General features: G+C 40.0%; 1 protein-coding gene across 2 annotated transcripts; it reads left to right on the top strand.

Annotated features, from left to right (window-relative positions):
- The first annotated feature begins 5,349 nt into the window (after positions 1-5,349).
- LOC137268047 (GDP-fucose transporter 1-like) lies at positions 5,350-10,656 on the top strand. 2 transcript variants are annotated; one of them, XM_067802549.1, is made up of 2 exons: positions 5,350-5,556; positions 8,193-10,656. In XM_067802549.1, exon 2 carries the CDS (start codon positions 8,216-8,218, stop codon positions 9,245-9,247), a length of 1,032 nt encoding a protein of 343 aa, XP_067658650.1. In that variant the 5' UTR covers positions 5,350-5,556; positions 8,193-8,215; the 3' UTR covers positions 9,248-10,656. The 2 variants fall into 2 exon arrangements, with proteins under 2 accessions (XP_067658650.1, XP_067658651.1); XM_067802550.1 differs by having other exon boundaries at positions 5,414-5,535; positions 8,193-10,641.
- Positions 10,657-10,884: the final 228 nt, after the last annotated feature.

Below are 10,884 nucleotides of genomic sequence, written 5' to 3'. Positions count from 1 at the left end.
ATTTTTTCATGTACACACATCGATCTTTTCTTTTCAAGCTCTTTTTCACTTGGTCGTCGTTTTCTCACAAGTATTCCTCAAACGAATCTCTGCCCTTGCTGTGAAACAGGGCCACCCACGTGTTTGTTCCCTCAGGTCTTTCAGCACGGAGTTGAATTTCTGCATCAAGACACAAAACGCCGTGCTTCGTGTGTCAGTCCAAGAAGGCCAGGTATGACAGCACGTCTCTCTTTTTGACGATTTCCCTGATGGTGCTGCAGTCGTCCAGGAGGAACAGCGTCGATTCTCCTTTCAGTTTGCATGGTAAATGTGCAACCAGTCCTGACGAGTTCGAAGTTTGACTAAGTGCACATCAGGGTCTGTCATCACCCCCACTCTCTTACGTCTCATTCACGCTCAAAGTTGGGCAGAGGATGACAACGTGTTCGAATGCATCCCGACAGTAACCTTCCAGCAGGTCCACCACGAAGGTCGTTTTGCCGCACCACACGATCAGACAGTGAGGATCACAAGGCAGATCAATAAATGGCTTGCATGAATCTCCCATTGTCTATGTTCAGTTGTACCTCCATGATCACGTATGAAGTATGAGTTCAATTTGCCCTTGGCATGAGTCTTCTTGGTGATCTGGATGGTGATCCCCTCGATGCCACTGTCAATGCGACGTCAACTGGCATGCAACCTGTCATCACCCATGGGTTGCATGTCCAGCCACAGGGCGTACTTGTTGGTCAGTTACTCCCCGAGTGACACGTCGACGAGATCGAGATCTTTGTCTACCGCATTGGTTTCCGGTGCGCTTTTGATCACCGGCAGTTTTTTCAATCTTGTCAACACTGCTGGTGAGCCCTCATGCCTTGGTTGAACGGCTAGAAGGGCATGCCCTGGATGGTCACTTCCACTTTCGTGATCTCAGGGTTGAAAAACTTTTGGTTATCTTTTTCGAACAGTTCGTAGTCATCCAAGGGAACGATCAAGATGCCTTTCATCGTTCGCGTGGACACATTCAGACTGACGTTCCACGGCGTGTTGCTCTTGTCCTTGACGATTGTCCAGTGCCTCAGGACTCAGTCGTACAGAACGGACAGCTTTTCCGAGTGCTGGTGGCAAATCTGCTGGGCCAGCTCAGAGCTCGTGACCATGTCGAACTCCAGTGAGATTTTTTCTACGGCGTAGCTGCCCTGATTGCTGTTCAGGGTCCAAACGACTTTCGTTGAAGGTGAGTTTGTGTTCCAACCTGTCCCCTGGTAAAACAGTGCATGTCTGTTCCTGTAAGTCTCGTGGATGGCTCGTTCAGCCGGCGTGATCTTAGCGAACTTGTCCTGCGCCAAACTATACCCTACGCGCAACTGAGTCGCTTTAAAGTTGTAGGTGCCTTGATACATGTTGTTTTTGAGTGCTTTCTCCGTTTTCCAGAGATCCGCCTCGTCGAGCTCACTCTCGATGACTTCATTCGACTAATTAAGACTTAATTACGACAAAGAGTTGAACATTTTGCCTTTTCCAGACCGACCCCATGCTCACTTAAAAGTCATTATTTCATAAACTCTTTGACCAATTTTACTCAAATTTTACATGTACCTCTGTAGTAGTATACACGGCAGCAGTACTGTGATAGGCACTCACCAAAGGCTTAGTTTCTTTATTTTTCTTAAAACTCTCAGGAATCTTAGGATATTTCCGTTTTTCACACCGACAATGTTATGAGGAGGAGGAGGAGGATGGTGATGAATTGTGTGGTGAGAATTGGGATGTTGATGGTGGTGGTTCTTCAAATATGTAAAACGCAGTTGGTCTCAGGTTGTGCTCCGTACGCGTCCAGCACATTGGGATATATATTTCAAAATTACAGTTAATGCACTCTGAACTGATATTAAAGATGGCATTGCTACACATTAACGTTTCTTGACACGGCAATACGTAGGATTTCGAAAACGGAACATCAGGTACTGATGCGGTCGTCAGTAGTGGTTCATACAATCACAACAATTAAATTACTTGAAAACTGTATAACAGTACGGTTGGTGGCGTAGTGGTGACCATACTTTCCGGCATTGTTGACATTCGCGTTTCTTGTATTCAGTTCAAACTGCTTGTAAATTGTTACCAAATTTTAATATCAGTTTTATTCTTGTTTTTGTCAGAGAAAAATTATTTCTACTACCATTTAACCATTTTAATACGAGGAATTTTGTTGTTTCGACGTGTAGTGTTTCCGTATCTATTTACATAAAACGTAGGTGGTACTTCAAATAATCCTTTTGTGTACATGATCATATCCACACGTTTTCAACTGTTTGTTTCCAAATCGTTTTCCAGAGGCATCGCGTTTTAACAGCTACAAGACAACATACCATGATCCAGACTTTCATAATCTATCATAATCTTTCATAAAAAAAATTAAAATGACCTGAACCTAATTTTGTATCAAATACTTTAATCTCTTTAATTGTAACCCGGGCTGTTTAGTTGGATTGGCTGCCTCCACAAACGCACAAGTTCATCCATGGGTGAACAATACCTGTATTCAGCGTCAAATATACAATTATATGACAGGGCAGCAACGGCCAGATAGCACCTGGAAGGGAATCATCAGTCCTCTTGCCTTGCCCTTGTATGAGAGTCCAGCTCCGTCGAAAACCAGAATCCTACATATATTCTCACTTTCAGGCATTGCGATAAATTGATGGCTCAAATCAGCCACTATCGTATCAAACATTTATTCTCAACACCGAGATGTCGTGCTATGCATAGTGAGTACAGTATACATTTGTGTGTACGTATATTTGTATACGACGACAGCATAGCTTGTGACCAACACGCCTTTATGCCCATCACTCATGCCTAGCCTTATAGAGAGCCAGCAAAGCGCCCGTACCGTATTCTTCTCTGTGCAGTAAACTTTATTGGTCTTCAGATAATTGGATTTTCCTATTTCGGATCGTAACCGTTACTTATGGGGCTGGGACGGCTAACTCAAGTACTTGGACCGAACAGGTCTCCCCCAAATTTTAGGACTGCGGATGAGCTACTATGGAATGCATGCGCAAATTAATTAAAGTTTAGTTTTACCACGCACTCAGCATTATTCCGACCATATGGCGACGGTCTGTAAATAATCGTGTCTGAAACAGACAATGCATGATAGGAGGACATGTGTCAACCAAGGAAGTGCGTCTGAGCATGCGTCCAATCCCATAAGTCGCCTCCAACGACAAGCAAGGGTTAATGAACACCAATGGTAACCGGATCTTCAGGGCTTCTTTAAATAGAAAGAGACACCCAAATCAGAAACAAAACACAATAAGCATAAAAAAGTGCATCGTAATGATTAGAAGCCGCGACATTTCCTCAGCTAGTCACGCTGCTGGTCACAGCATACATAGCGTGCTGGACAATAACCAAACAACCCGAGTTACACTTCATGTCTCCGATGTTAGCCGTTCTTTCTGATTTCGAGCACATTTATTCTGACGATCAAACTGTTTGAGAAAAGAGAGCGTTTCAGTCAATTTCAGTTTGTGAAGAAAAGATCGCCCGATCTCTAAATACTTACAGCGGGTACCCAAATTGATTGTGAGCTCGTCCCCTCCCTGGCTACTACAGTCTAACGTTTTGTCTCTGAAATGGACATGTTTACAGAAGAATAAATATACATTACATTTAAGAATCTATCTTTCAGAGAGTGTGGTGATTTAGACTTGTCACAAATTCTAGACTTGCATGGACATAATTGGATGTATTTGTCGCACGGTCTGCATGACATACTGTACTTCTGACTACTGCTTACTGGTGGATGTGCATACACTCACAGTCACGCACATACGGACTCAGGTCATAATACATGTATTCAGATAACTGAGAGAGGTGTGGGTTGTCGTTTACACAGTTCCTTGTTTAAAACTGGTCCACTATACATGTATAGATGTCATGTCACCTCAACTACACCAGGAAGTATGCTGGACATAGTTTTAACAATTCAATCAGGGCGTAGTAAGTTCAGTTTGCAAACATGCCTGTTACAGGCACGAAAGCTATATCTTATGTGTACGTTCAAGTAAAGAGTATCCCAATGTTATATATCCGTACAATCCAACATAATTGCACCACATCTTTACGTAGTATCATTTGTTTGCATTTGTAAAGACATTTTGGCAGGGGCGTAGCTACCATAATCAAAATAAGCCCGGGTTTGCACATGATTGTTGGTAAAATGTTGGCGAGCTCCCAATACTATCTAAATATAAACGTTTTCAACCTACCGGGCTTACACGAAACAAATACTTGCTACGCGCTTAGTCTGACATCATGAAAGCTATGAAACATATAATCAAGTCGGGAATGTAAGACCCAGTAGAGTATCCCTGTGTCATCGGTCTACTAAAGCAGCCGTGGGTAATCGACACATGAAGTCTGCACGTCAAATTTACACATTTCAAGGCCCTGGCACATCACCGTGTACTGTAACAAGAAGATCCTGTTTCGGGACATTAGGTCCGCAGTATTCAGAGATTTAAAAATGATTTCCAACTCCAAAAATAAAATCAACCAACAGCAATGTTAAATAAAAGAACAGAAACAATATTACCTCAACAGGACTTAAAATAATAACAAAAATAAAAACTAAAAAGCCTACTGGATATACCTACACTACTGCCCCTTACCCTAACTCATTTCCCCTGAAGAATATTCCTTGCAGGACTAAACAAAAACTACTTAACGTTATCTAACCAAACTATATTTCTTCCCCATAATAAACTGTTAAAACTAAAAGAAACCTCAAACTATGCTTCCTTAGTCTACATATGCATAGTGAATTCCTCACCCCAGAGTGCAGAATAAAAAATAATGAACCCTTTTATACCCCTAGCCCTTAACTTTTACCCAATAAAAATCATACTTTGCAAATTACCCATAGAATGCCTACAAAAGAAAAGTTCAGTGGTCCGATCCCTCTTCTCATTAGAAACTCAAATACTAGCCCATCATTTGGATAACAATGGGGAAGAAGCATACCTGGAGCATGCCTTGTGGATCCTCACCCCTAAGGACCTAAATGGGCCTGCCTGCTGCAGCCTGAACCTGGTGCATTATGATTATTTTTAGCTAACAGTTTCCCAACCCGAAAACATGCCTAATTTCTAAATAATACCCCAAAAATCCGCTACCATTACGGTACTTTATCTCATTCGAATGTGTGAATACGAAAATGTGTCAATTCATAACTGTTACTGCTACTCTGAGTCAGACATCGATCACAGTATTTGGGACCAATCATTAAATCACTGATAGTGAAAGTATGTGAAACCAGTGGGTTACAAATTTGCTTAGACACCGTCCTGCGAGATTATCTCCCTTGGAAATGGATGGCGCTAATATACCAGGAAGTGCGTCGATCGCGAACCAGCCGGCTGTCCCTCGTCATGCCTGACTCATTTCCGTTTATCATACATCTCGGTCCTGGCAACTGGGCTTCCCGGTACGATATCGGGCGAATTTGAAAAACGAAGCACTCCGCCACCGTAAAGCAGTGCGGTACGCGTCGCACTTTTAGGGGTGTGTACACAAGTTGTCATTAGAAATACAAATACTGTCAGTTGTTAGTTAGCCGGAACGAGAGTCAAAGACAAAGTTTTTATCATCTGCTTATTGTTTGCATTGTTCCTTATATCAACACAATATTTATACAACTTTGGAAAACATACTGTTTTTATCTCCGCTCAACAGATATCACGGCCTCGTATACATCGTATGCTTTATAGTTTTTGGATCTTCCAGTATCACAATGTTAAATATGGGCTATTCTACAGGAAAGACCAGTTGCATATATCACACACACCAGGAAATTGAATCGAACCAGAAATATTTAAAGAACGACAGATAGTGTCTAGTGTATGTGTGACAGACTTGAAGCAAACCCATTATTGTATATTGTCACAGGTACTTGTATATCTAGATGCATAAAATAATATAACAACTTAGACCTGGACTTAGGTTTAAATCCCAATGACAGTTTCATACTATATGTGTAAGATCAGAGTATGTGAATTAATGATTCACATGCACTAGTTATATACTTTACTGTTTGCAGTTGTGGGATATTTTCGCCACCCAGAAAGCAGATTAAAGAAAGGATAACCCAAATCCTAAGCCTAACCCTAAAAGCTTAACCAATCTCTGAGTATTTGAGGGAAGGATTATTGGTAAACATGGTATAATAGCACCAAAATAAGGAGGGCGCATATTCTATAATCACAGTGCAATTTCTTTTCAGAAGTTAGTGAAATGCAGGAAGTTATCCAGTTGACAATAATGATAAAAATTGAACATTTTCTGTTTTCTGCTCAGGGGAATTTCAAAATAAGTTGATGTCTTTAGGTAGATTGTTGATACTTGGAAAGTATTATTTTTGTAGTAATAAAAAATATGGATTTATTAGAAGTAAAACAGCTAAAATATTTTGAGTAATTCTGAAATCTGTCGAGTAAAGGCTAGAATATGGTTAATTAATGACAGTGTGCCACATCTTGTCAAAAGGTTCATGTCCGGTTAAATCCATTTGGTCATTGCTTATAAACATAAAAAGGGGTTTGTAATACATGATATATCTTTCCTTCTCGATAAACTGATCAATTTCTACCTTCATTTACAGTATCCAAACACCACTTGTCAATGCTTATTATCTTTTTCATATTTTGCTTCTGCTTGGATGAAGAAACAGTTTATCATTCATAATTGTATTTGTTCTGGTATGCTATGTCACAAAACTCAACACTGTACAACAGATGAACAGTCACAATTGCACTACTCATGATTACATACAGGGAATATTAAATTGTATATGCTTGAGAAATACTTAACATTGTTATGAGACATCCCATAAACTAACTTCATTACACCATGTGTAGTGACTTTACTCCACGAGATGTACTACTGACCCCACTGAAGGCTTATTGGGTTGAATTAGTGAATTCTGAACATGAATGTTTTCACTCTGAAATAGATAGCATTCTAAGACTGGATCTGATCAACAATAATGGAGTACCGGTGCTATCTGAATAGCAATGTGTAAGGGAGACAACTCATTCTGACTTTAGAGTGCTTCATGTTTGTTAAGTACAATGTATATATTTCAGGTAGGGATAATAGGATTCATTGGGACCTCAGTTACATACAGTGTTTCAGTCATGCCAAGGAAGTACAATTTGATGACCTATTTCTTTTATTGGTATGTTTCATATTTTACCATGATTCATCAACACCAGGAAAATGAAGAAAGGAAGAAGTTCATGTTGTATTATCTTCTGACCACATATTGCTCAAACATCTGTCGATGTCACCAAGTGTATAGGGTAACCAGCAGTAATCAACAGACACAACCTGCACAAAGAATTTTCATGTACAAAACTGTACCATCTGATCAACACATCTTATTTTGTATTTTCATGAACGTTAACTATACTTATACTAATGTCTGACGGTATTTGAAGGGTGTTATAAAGTGATAGCTCAATCAGTGTGTCCAGGTCTTTTGCATGATAAGAGGATCTTTTTTCCAATGCATTATCATCATGAGGGACATTAAGTTCCATGTCGTCATTTTGTCGTGCTTAGTACGCGGTAGTTGTAATGGATCAGCATGACTCAACTGAGCTGTATGTTACTTGAACATTGCATCAGTAAAACAGCAAACAACCATTCTCTCTGTGACGAAGATGGTAAAGTAAAGTGCCTCAACCAAGATGTTAGCAACATCAATATTTTTCAATATATCAGCTGTATGATCGCTGCCTCTAAATAATAAAGTCATGACATAAAGGTTTGAAGTGATATAATCTTTTCCTCTTAGAATCCTTCCCACAGGAGGTGAAACTGTATCATATGCAGGAACATGGTATGATAACATTTGTTCAAGATATGGATTCAGAGGATTTTGGTTTAGATGAGGGTTTGTAATAGCAGTGTTTACAGTCATTGCAGACTGAGAAATTATGATTCCATGCATTCAATGAAATATCATAGTCCATACAGGGTTTTTACATACTGGATAACAATCTCAGCCACTTGACCCTACTTCCTTGCCACCTCAATTTCCGTTTGTCCAATTCTAAACATTTGGGCATATGTTATATGTGAGACATTTTGTTCAACTTCCTAACTGCACATTTATAATGTGACTTTTCCAATTGCAGTTACACCTCCCCTGTACTCCAAGATGGCGGAAGAGAAGAGACGCAGCCCACTGAAAGTGGGTGCAGTTGTGGCCATGTATTGGACCATCTCCATATCTATGGTATTTATCATGAAACATTTACTGAGCGGTAGCTACGGCAACCAGGACCTCACCATCTTTGTCACATGGTACCAGAGTGCCTCTGTGGTTGTGTTCATACTGGCTTTGTCATCTGCATCTAAACTCCTCAAGTTTGGATTGAGTGTTCCTTCCCTGGATAAAGAAACTATTCTTCACAGTGACATGCTCTCACTGAGCTTCTCATTTGTGATCAGTCTCACCATGAACAACCTCCTGTTGAAACATATTAGTGTGTCATTTTATCAAGTTGCACGATCACTGACTCTCATCTTCTCCATACTTTTATCAGTCTGCATGTTGGCGAAAGCTCCCTCTTACAAGGTAGTATTCGCCTGTCTGCTGATCATATCTGGGTTTGTTATTGGGGTGGACCAAGAAGAGGCATCAGGAACCATCACCATTTGGGGAATTATCTATGGACTACTGGCGAGTCTTACCTCTGCTTTAACAGGAATATATTTCAAGAAGGGAGAAAATGCTGTAGGGGGAAGTGCTCTAAAGCTAGCCTATGTCAATAACTTTAACAGCATGGTGATAATATTTCCTCTAGTACTCAGCACAAACCAGCTGTCACATATCATGAACTCGGACATAGCTACTCAGCCACAGCTCTGGTTGTTCCTCACGGCCTCCGGCGTGCTCAGTCTGGCAATTGGCTGGGCAAGTGCCCTGCAGATCCGCTACACGTCCCCGGTCACCCATCAGATCAGCATCAATGCCAAATCCATCACTCAGACTGTCATCGCTATCTTATGGAACAATGAACATAAAACTGTATTCTGGTGGTTTGGTAACATCCTTGTGTTGTTTGGCATTGGGGTTTACACCTACACCAAGTATCAAGAGAGCACAAGCCAGAAGGTTGAGACATCACCAGTGCCGTCGAAGAACAGTTCTGGTGACAACTCTTCACCTAAGCCTCCAACTGTGTGAAAGAAGGCAATAATTCATAACTACCCATGTTTTTTTCTTTATTTGTAACTGCCATTCCATTTGGCCTATTTATTATGTTGACATAATTTAAATATGTTTCTGATGTTTTAACCTGTTTGTGCTACTTGATCCAATGGTTACATGATGGTGCTGTTTAATACGTGGCTATATTTGTAGGTTGACCATGTGTCCACACTATATAGTAGGGGACCTTAAAGATCACGTAAACTCTAAGGGGGTACAAATACATGAATCATTTATTGACAGCATTATAAATGAAACCCCGTCATTAAAACAAACTCATTTGGTCATGATTCAGAAAACATGTTCAACTATGAGCAGGAAGTAGTTTTGATCTCTTGACTTGATGAAAACAAACCATAGTCTAATTGATTCTGAAACTGACTTTAGACCATGGTGCCACATTTGTCGCAAACATCCTCCTGTCTGAGAATAGATGCTACTTAGGATTGTTTACACAGAGTTACAACATCTAAACTACTTTCTACTGGTAGTAGCATATATATTTGATTGATAGACAGTGCTTATAACATAACAATTTCACTCTTTGAAGTGAGGTGGGTGTCAATATAAAGCTACTTACAATATTGTTGTCACTTTGACCAAAACCTCCATCACTTCCAAGGAAGAAATCCGTATGTTACTAGTTGTGTCACGCAAAATCCTTTTGGTTATCGATCATTTACTAGTGAGTAGTGTTGATTTTTTAACTCTATGAAAACAAATATGAACAGCTTCTTCTGTCTTGGAGGCGAGATAGGTTAATACATACAGGCTTCCACAACGCTCGCTTCACACTCACAGAAAAAATATTAAGCATGAATTGAGGGGTCCTGTGGAAATCTGTACGTGTTGACACCATCACCTGACATCTGGGAGCATTTGATGGCAACCTAACAATTCGACATGTCTTTGTAGACTTCAAGAAATCAGCAAATTGATGAGCTTGTTACACTTTTATACACAACTAACTGAAAATCCTTCCTCGCATAATGTCACTACAGTGCTCTGGTGGCAGAGTTACATAACCTGTCTGTGGTTTCATAGAGTGAAGGAGGTGACTTTTGGGCAACTTTTAATCGCTTCATATCAGTTAACCACACAAGGTGTTGAAAAAAGGAAAAAAAGTGGTACTCCGCTAATGTTTAACCACAAATATCTCATATGTAGTGGTTCAAAGCGTATGAAAAATGTGAGTTTGTTCGGTTTTTAATATTGTATTTAATTGTAATTCTCCCACTAAAAATCTCAACAGGGGACCTGCATCAGTTTTAGTTCATAGTAAGGATTTTGATTGTCATTAATGGAAAGCATATTTTTCATTTAAGCTAATTGTTTGTCTGCATGACTGTAATTCTGGACAAAATAAAGACTGTCAATTATACCTGGACAATGTTTAGGGTGCTTGATATGAAAATAGCATTGTATTTTCACAGAATTGCTCAGTTCATTTGTGTATTCCTTATCAGAGTCTGCACCAGTATTCTCACCAGGTGTAAATTACAGGTCTTGTTATATAAGTAAGAATGGTTGGAGATGTTTTCCTCTCCATTTCAAACTTAGAAATAGCACCTTATTAGTATTATGAATCTCATCATGCTTCATCACTCTCCTTG

The sequence above is a fragment of the Haliotis asinina genome, chromosome 16 (assembly GCF_037392515.1).
Source record: "Haliotis asinina isolate JCU_RB_2024 chromosome 16, JCU_Hal_asi_v2, whole genome shotgun sequence".
Taxonomy (NCBI): domain Eukaryota; kingdom Metazoa; phylum Mollusca; class Gastropoda; order Lepetellida; family Haliotidae; genus Haliotis; species Haliotis asinina.
This window is presented reverse-complemented; position numbering and strand designations above follow the sequence as displayed.